The 22,753-nt window shown below is 31.4% G+C and overlaps 1 protein-coding gene and 1 long non-coding RNA gene across 4 annotated transcripts; both read right to left on the bottom strand.

The window, feature by feature from the left end:
- Positions 1 to 4,767: 4,767 nt before the first annotated feature.
- Positions 4,768 to 9,018, bottom strand: LOC120263499 (chromatin modification-related protein EAF1 A-like). Its single transcript, XM_039271423.1, is given in 7 exon segments — positions 4,768 to 5,119; positions 6,478 to 7,290; positions 7,569 to 7,797; positions 7,799 to 7,930; positions 8,008 to 8,226; positions 8,341 to 8,440; positions 8,902 to 9,018. Coding segments are annotated over 6 exon segments (1,110 nt in total). The 5' UTR covers positions 8,915 to 9,018; the 3' UTR covers positions 4,768 to 5,119; positions 6,478 to 6,873.
- A 116-nt stretch (positions 9,019 to 9,134) lies between these two features.
- LOC120263500 lies at positions 9,135 to 13,765 on the bottom strand. 3 transcript variants are annotated; one of them, XR_005537102.1, is made up of 7 exons: positions 13,586 to 13,765; positions 13,214 to 13,281; positions 11,650 to 11,782; positions 10,860 to 11,056; positions 9,776 to 9,829; positions 9,615 to 9,695; positions 9,135 to 9,261 (listed from the first exon to the last, which is right to left on the bottom strand). It is a non-coding gene; the product is annotated as an uncharacterized LOC120263500 (long non-coding RNA). The 3 variants fall into 3 exon arrangements; XR_005537101.1 differs by lacking the exon at positions 13,586 to 13,765 and having other exon boundaries at positions 13,214 to 13,299; XR_005537103.1 differs by lacking the exons at positions 11,650 to 11,782; positions 13,214 to 13,281; positions 13,586 to 13,765 and adding an exon at positions 11,150 to 11,201.
- Between the last annotated feature and the right edge of the window lie 8,988 nt (positions 13,766 to 22,753).

The raw sequence follows: 22,753 nt of genomic DNA, 5'->3' as shown, positions 1-22,753 counted from the left end.
TTTAATAATATTTATTTGGTATTTAAATTGGTTTTATATTAAATATTTAATATGATCAATAATCTGATTGGAGAGGATTTTAAGGAAGATTTTTAATTTTTAATTTTTTTTGCATATATTTAAAGTGCCATTGATTTCAGCCATTAAATTGGTTTTATATTAAATAATTAATATATTTTTTTAAGTTATTGGTTTAAAAAATATTTAACACTATTTATTTGGTATTATATTAAATATTAAATATGCATAAATAAATAAATAAGAGACTAATAGATAATATTATTATATTAAATAAGATCTCCTAATTAAAACGGATAATAATATGATTGGAGAGTGTTTCAAGGAAGATTTAACTCTTTTTTAAAGAATTTTCTCCATGGCATTGTAAATATATAATATTTAATAGAATCGATTTCATCATCGGCATTAAGTTAGTTTTATATTAAAAAATTTAATAAGACCTACTCATGGAAACGGATGGCCTTTGGAAATTGAAAATCTTTGCTCAATTGATTTGGAATTATTTGTATAGAAAAGAATAAACAACATTTATCTAGTATTACATAAATATGAAAAATAAAAAAAAATATTGTGTTATTAATAAAAAAATTATAATTAAATGAATAAAAAAAATTAACTACATCTATTTAGTATTATGTTGAATTACAGCATGAGCTTTATTTTTATTAAAATTACCAATGGTTTCATATTTATTAAATGATATAAATTGGGTTTTATGGGAAGATAAATAGACAATTATAGAAGAAGATGAAAAATCTAAAATAAAAGAAATTAAACGATGGTGTTAACATATATTGCCCATATTCTAATGAAGACAAATAACAATGCCCTTTATTGGTATTGGTTTGCTTTTCACATAAGTGTCTATAATGTTACGATCATAATTTTGTTATTTTTTTAAATTAGATTATTCAATCATTTGTTGTTTGGTTGTGTCCTTTTTATCGCAAATATTACAATTATCTGATATGTTCTTATTTGGATTAATTTGTAGGTAGTGAAAAGCCAAGTAAGTGTTTTGCCAAAAGTAGATATATAATTTTGTTATTTTTTCAAATTATCTATAAATACTATTAAAGTAGATATATAAATTGCTATTTATTAATTATAATCAATTAATATATTTAATTTTTTTTAATTTAATATAAATCATCTCAACTATCTTTTTAAAACTAAAAATAATAAATTAAAAATCTTTTGAATTTTATTGTAATATTTAATCATTTCTATTTCATGTCTAAACTACTTTTTTTTAATCTTATTTAATGATGTATTTTAAAAAACACTGCACATTTTTTAAGGTTAATGTTTTATTATAAAATTATTAGAAGTTTATTAAAAGTTTCTTCTCATTCATTTGTATTACATTTTTTTTTGTAGTCTTTAAATATATTCATTTCTTGATACTTAATCTTCAAACTTAGTTTGATATGATAACTTGTTGAAAAAAAATACCAATCAAAACCAAAAAAAAAACTCCGCCAAAAAATTTGCAATATTATAATTATAATTTTTTAAATTACAAGGATAGAGATGCTTAATTTATTTTTAATATATTTTTATTCAAATTTTATATTAAAATTTGCAATCACAAGGTAATCCAGTAATTACTATTTCTTTAATCAATTATCTATGTCAATTAATGTTTTTCAAATATTCTTTTTTTTATAATCTATATGATTATCACTCTAAAAAATTTTATATTCTTTTTTGTTATTATATTTAAGTTTTTATTTATATTACTTATGATATTAATAATTGAAAAACTTTAAGGCTGTGTTTGATTGGCAACATGGAAAATTGTTGGAAAAGAAAATTTTTCCATGCAACATTTTTCCATGGAAAAATTTTACATGGAAAATGAAAAAATAGTTTTTTGATTGGCATAATTTTCTAGCTAGAAAATCAAAAATTTTCTATGGAAAATTCAAATTTTGTTGTTTGATTGCTCTTATTTCCACAGAAAATGAAACATTTTCCATGGAAAAAACCTCATTTGTTGTTTGATTACATCAATTTTTCCTGAAAAAAGTCACATTTCCATGGAATTTTTTTTAAATTATTAAAATTATAAAGAACACTACGTGGAATTGAATCTTACCGTCAAAACGCCACGGGATCTGTTCACTGATCTGGATAAATATATTTAAAATTTTATCAAGTTATATAATTTATCTATTTTTTAAAAAAAATTAAAAGAAAAGGAAAAAAAATTTTAATTTTTTTAAAAAAGTTATTTTAAAATTATATACAACACTATGTGGAATTGAATCTTACCATCAAAACGCCGTAGGATCTGTTCACTAGATAAATTTATTTAAAATATTATGCAGTTATATAATTTATCTTTTTTAAAAAAAAATTAAAAGAAAAGAAAAAACTTTTCTTTTAAATTTTTAAATGAAAAGTTATTTTAAATATTTCAATTGCATGTTTTCTTTTCACATAGCCCCTTAAGTTTTCCCTGGAAAACTTTTCCTAGGGTGGAGGCAGGAAAAATTTTCCATTGATTTGAGGGAAAATAATATCACGTGACAGAGTTTGTGGAGAATTTTGGCAAACAAACAGCTTAAAATGTTGGAAAATGACCAGTGGAAAATTTTTTCAGGGAAAAAAAGGGCAATCAAACACAGCCTTAAAGAAACTTGATAATCTTACGTTCCAACTACGTAGTACTATGTTGACAATCAAATAAAAATTGTGCTTAAACTGTGCATAAACAATCCATATTTATGATGCATATTTTACAATCACTTTATAAATAATTTTTTTAAAAAAATAAATATGTTTAGACCTTAATATCATAATTTTTATTTTACATTAGTTAATATAAATATAAAATAATATTATGTATGTATATATCTCTTGTAATTATTTCATAAAAAAAGATATTATGAAAATAAATGTACATAGTTGAGGATTTTGATTGAAAATAATCACTTGATTTCGTAAATAGTCAAATTGAAGATTGAAAATTCAATTCCCTTCCATAACATTGTTATGGATTCAATATATATGAGTGAGTGTGATGGCTTGTCCACATTGACAATAAAAAAAAAAAATCCCGATAACAAACGGCTATTCGCATATGTATTCTGCCCAAAATTGATGGTATAGCACTATTTGGAGAAGAATGAATAATATTAACCTTTGAAATGATACTTTTGCTCCTCTGAATATTTAATTAAATAAAACTTATAATATTAAATAATTAACTATAATAATTAAATTGAATAAAAATTAAAACAAAAATTATTATATATAATTACAATAATAAAAGTGAAATGACATTTTTGCCCATTACACTAATAATTAATTAAACTGAGATATTTAATGTGAATATTAAATTATAATAATTATTTTTAATAATAATATTCAAAATATTCTTTAGATAAAAAATTATTTATTATTAATCGGATTTATGTGTATTAATAAGAGTAAAAAGTAATTTTGTCATATTCCCCGCTTAAATTTTTTCTATTCCCAATAAAATATTCCACGGTTTCCATTCACATTCCTATTCAAACAGTGCCATTACCATTCTAATATCGTGAACGAGACACATCCTTAAAAATTTTTAATTACTATTAAACTAAGAATTTTGCATATAATTTCTATAAAAAAAATAAGCTCGTTTTATTCAACATGCAAAAAATTTGTGAGGATGCACAAGAACCTATCCCACTGCTGCAAATCTTTACAAAATGTATTTTTTTAAATTTTATAATTTTTTGACAATAACCAAACGGCCCAAACCGTATTTACCATTTCAAACTAAGTCTGGACATAATAATAACAACAATACAATTACTATTGTTAGTAGGGGTGGCAATAATCTGTCCGGACCTGCCGGCCCGGTTTTGTCCGGGAATAAAAAGGATTTGGACATAAGATTTGCAAATGCGGGCCGGGTTCGGACATGGCTTGGTTGTCCGGATTTAAATCCGGGCCGGGTCCGGACATAGAAATTTGGACAACCGGGCCCTTTTAACCCCTAAAACTTTAAAAGCCCACAACCTTAGGGCCATTTGTTTTAAGTCCATTCTTCTAAAAACTTTAAACATATATTGTTTTTTCTATTAAGACTTATATTTTTTCTATAATTTGAGTTAAGTTTTGGATTATTGATGTTTTTTTTTGCATTTAATGTGAATTAAATTATTTTTGTATAATTTAATATTTGAGCGAACTTAAAAATAGCTTATAGAATTCGGACAAATTTGGACATCCGGACAACCCGGTTTTTAAAAATAAACAGTGGTTTGGACATGCCAAGTTTGTCCGGATTTCAAAACCGGGCAGGTCCGGACACAAGTTTTTCTATTCATATTAGTAGTTGTCCGGACCCGGTTTTTGTCCGGACCCGAATTTTTGCCACCCCTAGTTGTTAGTCCAGATATACATATATTTCAGAAGAAAAAAAATACAGCTTAACTATGTATGTTTTTCTGCAAGATACATAAGACATCCCTGCTCCAAAAAAATAAAATAAAATAAAATCGTGATGTAACATTCACAATGACTGCCATAAAATGAACACTACATCAAGAATATCATAAAAAATACGATAAGAAAACGGGAAACAAATAGCACTCACGAAATGGTGAAGATTAGCACTTGTTCTCACTGCTGTCAATAAGCTCTAAGATTTTACGGAAGAGTGGTCAACAAAAAACGAAAGAGTTTCAGATACAACAAATTCATAGGATCCAATGTTTGCGGTATATATATTATGCTAGTAAAAGAAGAATTAAGTATTCTTATAAACACTGGATTCCATGCACAAACTAAAGAGGAAGCAGCTCCTCATGAACTACTAAAAGTGTCTCAGAGAGGATGTACACACTTGAATAAGAACCATACTATATTGCACAAGCTTAAAAAAAAATCCAGTATAATATCGACTAGCATTACAAACATTACAGAATTTGAGCTCTTCTGCCAATGGAGAGAATTAGCTGGTGAAGTTAAAAAAACAGAACATTACATAAGGTGAGACAATTGGCTTAGTACCTGGCTTACAAGTGCTTGAGAATACGGTAAGTTCTAAGCACAAAGCCAAGATCATGATAGCATGCCCCAGCCCAGCTCTCACCGCCTACAAAAGGGGAAAAGAAAAAGATTGCATCTGTTTCAATTAGAACTTAGAAACACAAATATTGATTCAAAAAACATCTGATGAGAAATGATCACATGTAATACTTAAATTGCATGGTTTATTAAGTCGATTGGACATTTTAGAGAAGGGATGAATAAAGGAGCTCTTGTTTAAAGAGAATCAATAAGAGGATTCAAAATGTGACTAAAAATATAGCAAACTAAGGCACAAAATACATTGAAGGTGATTTAGGACAAAGAAACAAAGAATTTCAATAGAACTGTGCATATTCAAGTTGATAGTTTATTGATACACTACGTCACAGTATATTTATGATAATCTCAAATGTTTGCAAAATGATAACGAAATGCAAGTTCAGCAATGAAAAGATATAGGATCACATCTGTTTTCTAAAACGACGTGTCTTAAGGTTATCAGTAGTTTGATACAAATCTAAGGTCAACCAATGTGAGCTATCAGAACATAGAAAGGACGAATTAACAACCTCATAGAGAACACAAAGTTGTGTCCTTCAAGCTAATAGCCTGCTCTACAAGTGAATAACATTAAACATTGATAGGAGAAACGGGGCAGTTCAGCTACTCTGTCTCATGGCCCAGAAAATCCACAGTAAACCCTAATCATCTTTCGTGTACATGCAATTATATATAAACCCTTCATAGATCTATAAGCACGTAATAATCAAGTATTCCAACAAAGTCAAGAGTCACAAAATTAAGGCTAGAGCACCTCCACACTAGGTTGGAGAGACTTGTTTCAGCAAGTCTAATGAAACAAACAAATAGATTTAAACAGAAGTCATCATCACGTATCAGGACTGCATGCACACTTGAAAGAGCCTCCTTAGGCATGCAGAAGTAATTAATCCCATTTGCTTGCCTTTCCTTAAAAATTTGGACTGGAGGTAGTTTCTAGGTGTCAGGTTAAGACTTCCTGGGGGCATCTATTAAGCACGAGGGCAGGAATGAAAATCGATCATTGAATACAGCAGCAAGACAAAAATTATGAAATCCACTATTCTCAGTCTCCTCACATCATAAGGAGTCAGATAAAAAATAATGGTCATGTATGTATGATTCCATAAATGCAAGATATTCATTCTATCCAAACTAAAACTTCTCATCAGCAGGTAGAACACCTAAACTGTTCATTTTCATGATATATCCCTTATGTATCCTGATTATCCACCTAAAGAAACAAGAATTAAGGGACATCAATCGGGCATTTTCAACTTAGCACACACAAACAATCTTGTCCATCAATAACATAGATTATGCAACCAAAAAAAAAAAAGCTTCAAGAACTTATAGAAGCAGAGCCACACATTACCAACCTACCTGTACAATAGCATCATTTGTACAGGCCCTGAGTTCGAAGATTGCACATATAAATTAGTTTGTGATGTTTGCCGATGCTGATGCTGAGATGGTTGTGATTGTTGTGACTGAGGTTGCTGCTGTTGCTGCCACTGCCCTCCAATTCCATGTCCATGCATTGAGCCTGAAAACTGCCTCTGTGAGGAAGCTTGACTCAAAGGGGGTGCTACTGTGTCATTAGTCAGCAGATTTTCTTGGGGTGAACTAGCCAAGTGAGCACTCTAAGATGGCATGCTTATATCATGTGAAGGTTCTGCTTTCCACTGTGTTGAAGAGGACGCCACAGAAGTGGGATTGACTGAATCTGTGCATTGGACCACTGACGTACCAGAAACCAGCTGATTACCTTGAACTGTATCAGATGAGGATTGTATTTGTCTGACGCTGCTGTTGTTGTTGTTGCTGCAGTAGTGGTTGAGCTGGCAGAGGTTGACAATTGTGTTTGCTGTTGAAGTTTGAGAACTGTTTTGTATAGGTGAAATTGCATTGGAGCTGGGAAAAGATGCTTGTGGTTGAGGTAAGATATCGAGTAGCATAGGCCTGCTGCTGAGGACTTGAATGGTTAGAACCTTGAATATGAGCGTGACAATTGCCCAATAGATGTGGCTTTTGATGCTGATGCACTGGGAATGTCTGAACAGGAGGAGAGACAGATGCATTAGAGAAAGGGCCACTCATACCATTGAACGTGCCGACAGCCTGACCACTCCCCGGAGAAACCTGCATTTGCAGTTCTTGCATCATCTGCCTATGTTCCTCAGTAGTCTGACCAGGCTGCAAGATCATGGTAATGGTAATCAGATGGGTTGACTAATAAAAACTTCTAAAAGAGAGGAATTAAAGCAAACACACAGCAAAGTTGATCACAGATATTATACTCCACAATGTATTATCTATCATATCAGAACAGTCACAGATTAATTTACGGAATCTGTAAATATCAAAACTTAAAAAATAAACAAATAGTATAACCAGGTTATACTAACAGAAATTTTAAAATTTATTAGCTCAATAGTGAGCAATAGGATACAGAAATAAAACTGAATACTTACCCGAAGCATATGCATAGTATCATGAGGCCTCAACATTGAGTTCCCTTGGTGAGCAGTGACAGGATTTGTAACACCATTTCCTGAAAGCATCATCGCACTAGTAGGCACCATGTTAAGCATCTCTGGGGAATTAATTCCTTGAAACCCTGCTCTAGGCATGGAGGGCATTCCCCGGTTCATCCCACACATCATCCCCATCGCACTAGTAGACATCATTCCTCGATCCACAAGGTAAGTTTCCAGGAACAGGCAAACCAGATTGCTGAACATTTCTACCAGAAAGCATTTGGTTGTATCGCATTCTTTGCTGTTCATCAACGGGTAAAGAAACAGATATAGGCATACTATTTCTCTGGGCATCCCTACAAAAATAATTTTAAAAATATAAGCAAATAATAGCAAGTGTGGATCACAGGTAATCCATCTCAACAGATCTTACCTAGAAGCAGCACTTAGAGGGTTAGAAGGTGAAGGTAAACCACTGCATAGGACCATTCCAGGAGAGGTTTGTAACACATTGTTTGCACTAGTGGTAGGAAGAACAGGGGTTACAGAGCCTGGATGACTTGTGATAGCCAAACCACTTGTATGAGATCCCTGATAGCCAAGTGTAGTAACGTCTGGGCTTGATATGATTGAATCACACAGATCAAGTGGCCTACATAACAAGATAAGAGGAAAAAGAAATTACAGAAAGACATAGAACTGAAATGATGAATTAAGGAAAAGAAAGTACAGACATACAATAATAGGATCAGAAAATGATACTCACGTCAATATGCCACCACTCAAGTTGTTTGGGATAACTTGTGAAAGAGCCACAACATGAGAGTTATGAGCTGGAACTATTGCTTCATTTCTTGGCCATCGTTCTTCACAAAACATCAAGATCGTAGACGCCAATAAGAGTGAGGAAAATGGTACCAAGAAGGCAATAGAGATGGAAGTGAAACTAAAACACAATTGTAACTAAAAATATAACAGGTAGGTCAGCCCAATAACTAACAAGGAAACCTAATGTAAAATGAACATGATTTCAATATGCTACCTATACAAAAGTCAAAAGCTGGCCATAAAACAAAATAATGCCTAATGGCATTTATGCAAAAGCAGTTAAACCATTCCAGTCATAAAACAGTCAGTGTTGACTGTCGTTAGTACAAAAACATTGAACCTATAGCAACAATTCAACTTTTCAAGTAAAAGTAAGGTTGAGCATTTCTTTCAAGCATTTCTTTCAAGGCTCATCTGATGTTTAAAAACAAGAGTGAGAGAAGTTCCAGTGTGACGGAGCACCTATGATTCTCATACAACAGAGTTAAGAAAAACAGACCTGACTCCTGCATGAATGGCGTTGATGTCTGATCAAAATTATCTTTTCAAAATGCACCTTTAGGGTATCCTCTTCCATTGGCCCTTGAAGGCGTTGAAACAACTGTCTGGCGCTACCCTGATTAAGCAGCAGGAGAAAATAAGCTAAAACAAAGTCTCAGACTTTAAGCAGTGCAAGTATTAAAGAGGTCACAAATCAACAAAAAGGTTAAGAAGCAGGTCCTTGCCTTTGGAATGCCAGGTAATATGGCTGAGAAGAACCGGAATCTTCTGCACTATCAGCACCATCCCCAGCACTTCTGTCCATTAGAGCTTTACGTAGTTCCTTGCACTCTTTAGGTTTCCGGAAGATGTAATACAACTAGAAAACATTGACGAAGAGAATAATAAGACAAAAATAAAATATTTATGTATGTATGTATATTTCAAACAAAGCATACAAAATACAGAATTGACAAATCTGTTGCCTAAGTTCTATAGCGGGCATCATTCAAATTCAAAGCTTGCATCAACAACCATATGGAAAATAAATAAAAACCACATAAAAATTTGTTGACATACAAATCAAGTTCTACAATCCAATGTTATGGATGATGATTTTGCTAAAATAACAAGCAGACAGCAGGTTCCAGTACACAGCCAAAATAAGTGCACAGGCAGTATGCTATCTCAATAAATAAGAGCAACAAAAGGATAGATGGTCGATTAATTTACCTAGAATTGGAGAGTGCTGTTGATAGCATCGCTCACTAGCTCCCAATTTGGGCCCAAATCATGAACAAGGACAACAAGTGCCTGATGAAACATTTCATTAACTCAATAAATTTAATAAGAGGATAAGGAAAATGATATTTAAGTCGAACTAATAAAGCAACCTGGTCCTCAAATGCTGCCCATGGATTTCTAGACCCTGATTGTCCTGTAGTCATCTGCTTGAGAAAAATAAATATAAATACAATAGCAAAACAGAAATACCTAGAAATATTGGTTAGGATATGCTTTCATATTGTTTATTTAAAAGTGGCAATTCATGCAAAATGACCACTTGTGCATGCTACATAATGCCACATAGATCATATATATAGTTAGAAATAAATAAATAAAATGACTTGCCAAATATATATGAAAAGAGGTCATATATCAAGAATCAAAATAAGTTAGGAGAATTTAAAAACAAACCACAGACCCTTTGAGAGGAAGGTGCTCAGCTCTTTACTAAAACAATTAAAACTAGGTTTGGGTCACTAGGGAATGGTTGTTAAGCTAATTAATCATCTGGGCAACAGGCTTTCACCTTGCACTATATATCACTCACTACATCCAACAGTCTTGCAAATTAAGAAACAAAACCAAATGTGCCAAATAAGGGGATAAGATCAGGAAATTTTATAATTTTTGGTACATCCTCTCATGAACTACCAAATGTGATCAATTATGATTTCTAACCTTCTCTTGGAACCCGGAACACACTAAATCAATGGATTTCATACTCTAGCACCAATGGATTAAAATGTTCTCGCCTACTCGAGTGAGATTCTAATCTACACTGAGAAAAGCTCTATAAACTCCTCCTTGCTATGCATACAAGGTCTCATTTATATACCATAATTAGTTCTTAAGAGAGGAGTGGCAGAAATTAAGATATCCCAAAAATTCCAAATAATCTTACAAAAAAGAAGTACAAATTGTCTTGGAGATCATAAATATTAAAGGAAATACAAAACTGTCACCCATACAAAGAGCAAATTGACATGGTCTGAAATTGACAACCACAGAACCAACTCTGATAAAATTGTATACAGATTATCATGACTATCACCTAACCAATAAAGCCATGCTAAATTATCATTAAAATACCTTGACAACCGAAGTAGTAAGCAGAAATAATTAAATTTCATTAGCTTATCCAAAACCAATAAAGCAAGAGGAAATCAACCAGAAAATACGAAAAAGACTTACCTTTGTTGCTTTATGTTATCTTCCACGATCCCGATTAGCAATTATTTTGATGAGCTTATTTGAATTAGACATATTACTCATCTGAGAAGCAACAGGTAAAGTCATGGACCCAGTCATTGGAGTAATTGCATCTGAAGACGCATCAGGCAGTTGTTTCAAGAGCTTAGGCTTCTTTGCCACATGCTGAATATAAAGGCCTGAACACATTTTTAGTAGACAACAATTCAGCAAATCATATGGATAATAATAACCCTGATGCAAAATAAAATTCAAAATCAAAAACAAGATACCAGGGCTTCCATTAGATTCAAAATGTGGATTCTCCAATCTCTTTTTAACATTATGCAATTCAAAACAAATTATTAAATGGTTGACAAGTTACTGAAGTAAATAGAAACTTCTGTACTGAAATAAAATCTTAAATATGGCAGTGGATTTTCTAGTACTTGCTCAAAGAATGACAAAACAAATTGAGACTTAACTGAAGCAGTATAAAACACAAAATATGAACATTTGGTATAGCCTCAAATCAAAATCAACACATACTTACGTCATACTTCAATATTAACTTCATGTACAGATTAAGCCGGAAATCATTTTCAAATATGTACACATTCTGCACTATAATGCTTGTATCACATAGCAAATGTAGGACTTTGTAAGAATAATTAAGTACAAGAGGTAAGAACCATTGAGATGTTAAGTGCAAACTGATAACTACAAAAAGAAAATATCATGAAAGAAACAATTGATGTCTTCAGCATCAGATAGGATTAATCAGAAAACTTACTTTCCAAGGAAGGGTATTTCAAGTCTTTTGCTAGTTGAGGATACAAAACTTGAATTTTAAATATTAAACTGAACAGCATAATAAGCACAGGTAGCGGAGTTCGCACAGAAGATTATTTGATGAATTCACTGTCCTGCAAAGATCAACAAGGCTTGTCAGTTGCTGATGACTTACTTGGCAGGACTAGAAAATTTTAAGATATGAAGAGAAAGATTTGAACTTGTGACATTAAGATGAAAGATAAGGAAAGCATCATAAGCAATTACATGGACTATATAAAGGCAACTGTCTCAAAGGAGAAAATCAAAATCAAAGATGCCATCCAACTAATGTCCTACAGGTATAGATACCATGTAATAATAATTTAAGAAAAAAAAAAAGATAAGCATATTTCATGACCAGCCAAAAAATAAAAAGAAACACCTCAGCAGAAGTATAAAGATAAAGTGAAAAGTTTTATAGATCTGAATCTGGCACCAACTCCTTTGAATCCTAATAATTTCCTTCATGTCTGGGATATAATCCACTGAACAGATGATCCAGCTGCATAAAGAAGCAGATAGGAGCAAGCAACACAAAATGGGTTGCAAACACAATTTTTGAGCACCTTGGAAATCATCAAAGAAAACATGGCCAAAGCCAATGGCCTCGTAATGGCATCAAAATATCTCTTACCAAGTTCTTGTGGAAGTAGTATCATCCAAAATCATATTGGGGGAAGGGCATAAAACATCCAATAATGCATGATTCAATGCAAAATATACAAGGGTTAAATTGATGTCATCCCAAAGACGTCTCTTTTGTATTATCTAGAATTTAACAAATCTAGAACAAACTGAAAATGAAAATGATAGCATAGTAGAAAATAATAGCACATAAGTTGCCAGCAATAATAGCATAGTAGAAGCTTTCAACCAACTGAAAATGAATTTAAAGAGAAGACTACATTAAGATGTTATCAAAATTCCCAATCTGAAGAATTCTTACCCTTATGCAGAGATTCATCTTAGGAAATAAAAACTTACATTAGGTATGTCAGGATCAAGTTTCAGGCGTTCCAATAGATGTCATGCAAGGGACAACCTTTTGCCAATAAAAAATAACGACCTCATTCAATCAGCCCTATGTAGCTGCTCACTAGTAAAAAAATAAAGAGAGAATTGGCCTTAACTATCTAAAAAAATGAAAAGAGTCTGGATCGAAGAAATCATAAACAATTATGATCATGCTATTAAAAACAATTGCAGTGCAAAAGTGGAGAACAAACAAATTAAAGAACTTATTTAAAAAAAATGAAGGCATTTTTCCCGCCAAAGAATTATAGATACTGAATACTCCAACAATTTCAAGTCTATCATTAATCAAGGATATAAAGAATACCGAAAGCCACCATAAAAGCAGCAAACTTTCATACTTATATGAGATCAACAAGGATAAGAACAAAGACAACTCCTCAAGAGAAAGGGGAAGGGAAAACACAAACTAAATCAAGGAGTAGAATTTGAGCAAAATACCATATGATGCGTGAATTAAATAAATCAGAAGGAATGGTAAGTTAACGCACCGATCATAGTACTGTGCCAACAACATCACCAGGGTACACTCCGATCCCCTCATCTCCTCACAAGTACACTACACATCACATCATCCCCAAATCACTTCACTTCTTTTTAACCAAAAAAAAACTCCCCAAAAAAACTCCCATGACCAAATAAATAAATAAACAAACAAGTCAAAAAATCCCCATGTCCAGGCACTAGAAACAACACTCATCTCCTAAATTTCACTGTTCGCACAACACTCTCATCCCCTCCACCACCTCATCGATCTCCTCACAACAAATCATAATCATCCCCATCACTTTGAATTCCCCCAAAAAAAAGGAAAATCCCATGGCCAAATAAAAGAAATAAAAGCTCTCAAAGACTTTGATCACCTCCACCACGGAGCTAATTGATCATCACCAACACTCACGCAAGGCACCAATCCTGCCTTGATGATCATCATCATCTCCCGGCTCCAATCTTCTCCATGGTGGAACTTCAGAACCCTACTTGAGAAGACAGAACCACTCTCATCTCCAAATGCTAAATTGCTAATGCTTTACTTAGAAATCATCTCCTGAAGGTCCACTCCGAGCACCTCACACTCACAGACATCAACTGCTGCATTGAACACCAACACCAACTCCAGCCTCACACATCATCCGCATCACCAAATAAATCCCCATCCATAAATAATAATAATAATAATAATAATAATAATAATAATAATAAAATCCCCATCAATCACTTCTCTCTAACCCAAATAAATCCCCATCCCCAAATAATAATAATAATAATAATAATAATAATAATAATAATAATAATAACTCAAATCCACGTGACTTCTGAACCCACAACTCAAACCCACTCATCTCCTTACAACAACACATGATCAATAAATCCCCAGATAAAAAACACATCCAGCCACTAATAATGGAAAAGAACCCTACTAACACCATGGAAACTCAACACACACACAAGGCTTCCAACCCATGCCCTCATCATCATCATCTCCGATTCTCCAGTCTCCACCACGGAACAACTTCAGAACCCATGAATGTGTGCTCTCTTGCTCTCTGCCTGCCTTTTTTATAGAGAGATTGGTTGGGAACTTGGGATTGTGGGGTGCTAAATGAACGGTGGAGATTAATAATAATTGATCACAATCATTTCATTACAATTTACAAATCCAAAGGACTAATAAAAGATAAAAAAATTTTATTCTTCACATTGGGCATAAACAGTAAAAGAAGCATTGTTTGAGTGCAGTGTAGGAACAACACCAAAATTTAAACACATAAAAGGACTCTCATCTCCCTCCACATCCATTAAAAACAATTTGAAGACTAAAAATGTTGACTCTGAAAGAGCTTTTAACCTTATGTTTGGATTGCATTAATGTTAAAGTCCGTATTAATATAAGTTTGGATTATAAGCAATTGGGCATGAATTAAGAGGCATATACAGCAAAAGTATCATTAATTCTCTAAAAATATCACCCAATTTTTTCTGTGATCAGTTCACAACAAGGAATCATGTGAACTTATATAATCAGAGTTCTTTTTTATGAATGAAAATATAACTGATTACATGCCAACAAATTCTGTTTCCTATATACAAAGAAAATCAAACTTCCTTTTTATGTCAATTAAAACTAAGTTCTTAAAGACCTCCAGATTCTTTTTTATGAATGAAAATATAACGGCACAAGCTCCACAAACAAACATACCATGAATTTTCCAATTTTCCATGATCTAACAAGTTGCTAAATTAACAAATAAAACCAAATTACCACAGACACATGAATAAAATCCAGCTGAAATTCCAAGTCATCCAAAATAAAACATAGTACCAAAAATATCAAAATTGGAGATTTGCAACCAAATGATTATACTGATGATCAATCAGAAATAAAATCACAAACTTCTGATGCATTGTTGATAATTTGACGGGTGTTTGTAATTTGAATAATGGTATGAAGAATGTATATATATATATATATATGGCAGTCATAGTTCATAAAGCAAGATGAATATCATTACAAGCCTCTTTTGCAAGTAAATTTTCCAGCATATATTCCCAATCAACATATATTTGTTGTATTCTCAAAATTTACAAGTGTTTGAGAAAGAAATCAGTGAAGTTTTCAAAATATGCAGCCAATCAACATATCGTCTTCCAGCAATCCTTGTAAGTCAGCAGCTCTTCAATGACATCCGATTCTTCCTGGTTCACTACATCAAAGATGGAAAAACATTAAAGTTACAGCAGGAATAAATTCCCGCATCAAAGAAAACTGACAGAACTTAAATAAACAAAAATAAATTCCTCTGCCACTAAATAACCTACAGAAAAAAAAAAATTAGAGAAATGTAACAAGGAGAATATTTACATACCTTCACTTCCATAACACTTCTTTCAGAGTTCATGCTTATTTCTTTAATGGACCTCAAAAAATAGGGAGTCTCAATAGTCAAAGAAAAATTCCAAAATGTCGACTAAAACATTCAATCCCAATAAAAGAATAAGTTTCACTCCTATTTATGGTTCCTCCCATGTGTAAGCATTCAGTCCTTCCTACTTCACTTTCCTTCGACTCGGATCAAGTTACGCAAACCAAAAACTTATTAGACAATGAGGTAGCTTTCACAATGAGGTCGGTAGCTTTCACACATCCCCTGAGGTAGCCCTTTCTTTCGAGAAAATTAACAACTACACATTGATGCTGCATACTATCGAATTACTCAGGAGTAGCTTTCACACATCAAAAAAGGTAGCTCTTTTTGCCCATAGAACAGTAGCTTTCACTCATCCCCTGAGGTAGCCCTTTCTCTCTTTTATCATCAAAAACACACTTGTAATGCATAGTATCCGATTATAAGAGCGGCTTTCACACAATAAAGGTGGTAGCTATTTCCACCCTTAGAACAATAGCTTTCACACATCCTTGAGGTAGCCCTCACTCCAGGTAAATCATCAAGCACACATTCCTCAAGCATAGTGTCCATTTACCTTAGAGCGGCTTTCACACTATAAGGGTGGTAGCTCTTTCCTCCCTTTAAACACTAGCTTTCACACACATGGTCAAACTAAGTTTCTATTCACAACAACTTTCTCTAAGCATCTAGATCGCTATATAGTAAAGACTAGGCGCTCTAAAAATGTGTGAAGGAACCAAAAAATAAAGTAAAACCAATGATAGACTCAAGAAAGAAATTAAAATCGACAAATGTCATTTTCCTAGACTAAGAGACTTCCAAACAATGCTAGGCCCTCAAAAGCACATTCACCTGCGTATAATCAAGGTAATTATTTAGGTAATTAATTTATTATTGTTAAAAATAAAGATTTAAAAAGAAGAAGAAGAAGAAGAAGAAGAAGAAGAAGAAATATAATGTGTTAGTGATTACAGAGGAAACAATCATCAAGGAAATAGCAATAGAAAATTCATCTAAATCTACTCAGCATGATTTGACAATTTTGTTTTTTATGATCATAAAACTATATATATTTATAAATGAAAAAATGTTAATTTTCATTATTTTCTATAAACGAGGCTCAACAAACATTAGTGTTTGTATACTTAAAAAAAGGACAATAATTTCTCAAAGTAAAAAAATACTTAACAATACCATGTGTCTTTCAATGTTTCTTTAATTTCTACTTACTAGAATTTGATCAACACTCCAAGTCTTCTCTTTAGTTTAAATGAACTCTGTTTTCTAATTTGTTGTTGTTCTTGTTTCGGAAAAGCCTGTGGTTCAATCAACTGTATTTTTTTCTCCTCTTCTTTTTCTACATATATTTTAAAAAAAGAATATTAAAAATTAATAGAATACTAAATTATGTATATATATGGACGCATAAACACGAAACACACCTTGTTGTTGTTGTCTTTCAATGAACTTCCTCTTGGAATTCTCTAGTTTTGCTTGGAGAGAGAGATACATCATCAAGAGAAGCCAAAAAATCCTCTAAAATCCAAGTTCAAATCATAAGTTCATGCCTAACAAAGGATTTGTTAACTGCACGATTTTTTCACTAAGAAATCAATAATAGTCATGGAAAACTCAAAAATCTAATGCATGCCACGGCAATGTTTTTTATAGGCAACTACCACACATTCTACTATGCTCGAAAGGCTGCACTATGCTATACAGGCTACATGTCCAGACATTCAATATGTTTCCAACTGTGATGGTTGTGCTGGGAAGTTGGATCATCCTGCTGATCTCTATGATTATCATGTACAAGGATACTCTTCTGAAATTTCATTAACATTATTCCAACTAAGTATTTGGCTAACAATGATTTCATGGATATGTTTATAGTATTGGTAATGGCATGTTCGCAAAAGCGCATCAGTTTGATTGCACATCACAGTCTTGAACAGGCCCCAAGGTTTGATGCCATTCACATTTTAATAGGTCGATCGAGTTTGTAGCAACGAAAACAACTATTAATCCTGCTCAGCATGCCCTAAGTTACTATGAAAAACTATTTTCAACTGCAGTTCAGACTCACTTTTCCAGGTATTTGTGAGTGAAAATGCAGCCACCAGAAGCAATGTAGGCAAGGGAAGCCATTCCTCTGCATTAGCACAAGCTGCCTTCCGCATCGGACTAGAAATAAACAGGCAGGCTTTCCCATAACTCTTTATAGGGTTTCTCATTGTTCTGGAACATCAAATCATTTTCAAAGCAAGCTTAATTTGCAGGAAAGTTCTCAATGCTGTCTACATTTAACAAAAACAAAATTAACCTACAAGCAGCAACCATGACACTGATATCATGCTCCACCTTAACATGGCCAGAATATGATTGTTCCTAGAAGCATAGTGACTGTTAAGCCTCTTACTAAGCAATGATGTAGTTGAAATGGCAAGCAATGCACCACTTTTTTGTCAATGGCAATGATTGCAGGTAAAAGATTTATATTCAACACGCTTTCACCACTTGAATGTATCTATTATGCTGATTCTAAAATTTGTTATGACGCCCTAACATTAAATTTCCATGGTACCACGCTATTCAATTCCATCCAAACACAATTTCAATGCCTCGTGACTGTTGGAATTTAAGTTCTACAGCATCACATAGAATTTACTGATATCCTACAAATCTAATAGAAGATTTTGCCCAATAAAGGTGGAACCCAGATGCTATTGTTTTCAACACATGAAACAGAAATTTTTAAGAAAAACAGGGAAAGCAATGCTGAATATTTCGAACATTAAACAGCAAAAATTTAATGGAAGTTAAAATCACTAACCCAAACAATCTCTTCATAAGTTTCATCATCAATTTCAACCGTGGTGATTATTTCTTCAACATCCCCAAGAATCATATTCAAATGTTGATCATAAGCCTAAAAACCATTAAAAATCATTAGATAAATTCTTAAGTCCATTGTATTCAAGTAACAACAGAAAACATAAATTTACCTGCACGAACACTGGTTCTAATACATTGCAGTTAGCTACAAATGAAAGCAGATGAGCAAACTGTAGGAATTGGCAGGCCAATGCTAACTTTCAGAAACCATCAGGCTGTCCATAATGGAGGAGAAACCAATATGACACCACCTATCTGCGCACAATGTCTTCATATCCTGCCCTGATCTCAAGGATTAAATCTCAAACCTCAACTCCTGGAGTGGCTGGCAGTATCGCGGTGCAATCAACTTGCTTACATATTTGATATCTATTTCCAACCAGCCTCATATTCATGTCATTCCCAAGGATTGGATGTCCCCTGCCCTCAAATTAGCTTATTTTGCTTCCAATCTTCACACCATTTCCTTATTTCATTCTGGCAAGGACGTCCCAAGATGGATCATGAAAAGCATCTCTATAGCTGGTTTCTTATTCTAATATTAGCTAGACTTGTTTTTGTTCCCCCATCCTCTTTTTTTAGCTATTTTCTCTGTATTTTTGTTTTAGTGTTTTTTTTCTTTTTCTCCTTGTATTTCTTTTTGGGCAATAAATTAGCTCTTTGAGTTCTTCAACAAACAAACAAAAAAATATGACACTACCTAACTTTGGTTTTTTTCCTGCTTTGCCGGTTTTGCAGTTTTGGTGACTTCATGGGTTTCAGTACAAAAATAGTTCAATAAACATGATGTTTTGGTGACTTCCTATGAGTTTTAACCCTAGTATATAATTTCCCTGATGCATCATCAACAACAAGGTCTAAAAATATTATCAGGGCACATCATCAATTGTGAAAAATAAATTCATTCCCCCGAGCCTCCCATTTTCGCCAAACTATCTGCAACTCCATTTGCTTCTCTCCATACATGAGTGACACTCCATCCTTCAAAAGATGCTAAAATGATATAAATCTGATTCAAAATACTCTTGTACTCCCCTGGTGTAATTCCATGAACATTGTTAATTAAATTCACTGCCACAAGTGAATCAGATTCCAACCACACAAATTTAAAGCCAAAATCATGGGCTTTCAAGCAAGCTAAGTAAATCGCGACAAGTTCTGCTTCTAGCACCGTTTTCAATTCATTATAGTTAGCAGCTTCACCAAAAATGACACAACCTTCTTCATCGCGCATAATGTACCCACAACCAACACCTCTGGTAGAGACAGATGCATCACTATTAATTTTGATGTAAGGTGAGTTTGGTTTTACCCATGTAAATCTGTGTAGTTCATAGACAGGACCCTCATCCTGCATGCATCAAAGTGACAAAGGGATTAATTTTGATGTATGGCTTGAAAAAATGAAAAAAAAAAAAATACTGTGCTTATATTCATGTTATTTTGACTCTTAGGTGAGATTAATTTTAGATACATATTATTATAGTCCAGTGGCGGAACTAGGGCCAAAATCAAGGGGGTGCTAACTTTAATTTAAAAAAAATTATATTACTTCAAACTTAAAATTATAATAATTAATATTTCAAAAAATATACCACGATTATATCACCATGAGATAAGAGTTTAATTATTCGGTCAAATCCAATCTAGTTTCAATTTAAATATGAAATTTTTTTATATTAATTCAAACTAAATAATAATAATAATAATAAATATTTTAAAAAATATAAAATATATATACAGCTAACAACTATCATTACTAAGTAAAAGTTGAATCATTCGACCAAATACAATCTAGTTTTAACTAGTTTAATAATAAGACTCGTAAGATTATGGCATTCAACAAAATCAAAACTGATTATAAAGTTGTTTTTTAAAATTTGAAGATTTTATATAGAAAAATCATTAGAGTAAATTTTTAATTGGGTGAAATAGCTTGTTACTATAGAATCTAAAAAATAAGTCCACATGATATCCAAGATTATATTAAATATAAACATATAAATACATTCATATTAATTAAAAATATATATATAAGTATATATGTCATATATGTGTATATATATATATATATATATAATATATATATATATATGATGCTAAGCACCCCCTGACCCTCCTTCCACCCCTGTATAGTCCCTAGCATGCTCACGCTATCAACTTGATTTGCTGTGAGTTTGGGCCAAGATATTAGCTTTTTTTAGTAGTCGGGTCGGTCATTCAAGATCATCTTTTACAGCTTGCAATTATAAGTTGCCATTCCATATGTTTTACTTTGTAATTCTTGAGTCTTAATTTATTCAAGGCGATGTTAGTGAATGCATTTCAAGTAAAGTTTAGTTCTAATAGGATTGGTCGTTTATGAACCAAGAAATCTTGCAACTTGTTTCAAGTAAAGCTTAGTTCTAATAGGAATTTTTGGTCGTTCATGAATATAAACAAGGGTACATGATACGGTGAAATACTTTGCCACATTAGGGCGGTTTAGTTTTGAAATATTATTATAATCAATCCGAAATTAAAAATTACCTAATCACATCTCTAATAATGTATTTGGTATTTCATTTGTTTTTTTAATAAAAAATCGAACTCATAACTTGTCTATAATTTCGTATAAAAACTTTTTGCAAATAAAGGGTTAGAACAACCTTTTTTTAATCAACAACATTAATAATATTATTACATGATAATTAGAATAAGAAATTAGAAGTTAAATGCAAAAAAAAAGAGAAAAGAGGAAAGTTGAAAATAAAATGTACCGGTTCTTGGTTCATGATTCTTGAGCAAAAGAAGAAAGTGAAAAAGAAAAGGGATTGATGATCTTTTTTATAATATTTTTTTAAATATTAAATTTTCCCACCAAAATTACAATTTTGGAGGGAAAATTGGTTGCATTGTAAAAATATATCCGGATTAATTTATCCAATCCGAGATATAAATTTAAAAATTTTAAAAATATATTTTGACATTTACAAAATTGTTATTTTGAGAGAAAAAAATTATGTAAGCCCTGGAATGATTTTTTTTTATTGTAAATTACATTTTAATTTTCAGGATTTTTCTCGAAAGTTATATTTAAAAGTTGCCATATAAAAAACGAAGCTACCATATAATGATATATTTTTGAAAATTAAAAAAATATTTTAAAACATTTTAAAAACCGTTATTTTGAATATATATATATATATATATGACATGACAAATATTTTTAAAAATTATTCATATCAATAAAAATTAAAAACTAAATATTTTAAAATTAAAATAAAAATATTTTAAAAATCCCAAAGCATCTCATGATATATTTTAAAAATATAAAATATATTTTTAAACATTTAAAAAATAGTTATTTTGAAATATAAACATGAAAAGTATTTTAAAATTTTAAAAATTAAATATTTTTAAATTTTAGAAATATTTTAATATATTTTTCATTATATATTTCCAATTATACCTTTTAAATCCAATAAAATCACAAAACATCAAATTTTAAAAATTTTTAAAATAACAAAAAAATCTTTCCATCGAAATATTTGGTTGTCAATAAAAAACATTTTATATTAATTTTATTTTCAAATATTAAGTTGGACTTGGACACAAAACTTATATTTATTTAAATATTTAAGTTTGAATTATTAATATTAACAAAAATTAATTATTTTAAAATTAAGAATGTACTTTTGTTAAAAAAATAATAACAAATATTTATTATTAAATAATTTTAATATTTACAACAAAATCTTATGAATTTTTGAAATATTTGGTATATATTTGGTTAGGTATTTTAGTAAAAAAAAAAGTTGATAATTTAAGATTATCGGCTAAGGAAACATGATAATATAAAATTGTTTACTATGCATAAACAATCCATACTTACCATACATATTTTACAATCATTTTATAAATGTTTTTTTTTTCAATAAATGTAGAAATTAATTAATATCATGAGTTTTATCATCATTCATTATTGTCTTTAATCAAGTATCTTATCCATGTTATTTTGACTCTAGGTTATTAAAGTCCCGAATCTATCCAAAATTAAAAATTAGCCAATACATGATTCACACCTATAATAATGTATATGGTATTTCATTCTTTTTAATAAAAAAATAGAACTTATAACTTGTTTATAATTTCAGAAAAAGAAAAAGAAAACTTTGGCAAATAAAGGGTTAGAATAACCTTTTTAATCAACAACATTAAAAATATTATTACATAATAATTAGAATA

This window comes from Dioscorea cayenensis, chromosome 6, assembly GCF_009730915.1.
Source record: "Dioscorea cayenensis subsp. rotundata cultivar TDr96_F1 chromosome 6, TDr96_F1_v2_PseudoChromosome.rev07_lg8_w22 25.fasta, whole genome shotgun sequence".
In the NCBI taxonomy this organism is placed as follows: Eukaryota; Viridiplantae; Streptophyta; class Magnoliopsida; order Dioscoreales; family Dioscoreaceae; genus Dioscorea; species Dioscorea cayenensis.
Note: the sequence above shows the minus strand (reverse complement) of the source record. Positions and strands in the feature narration are given on the sequence as shown.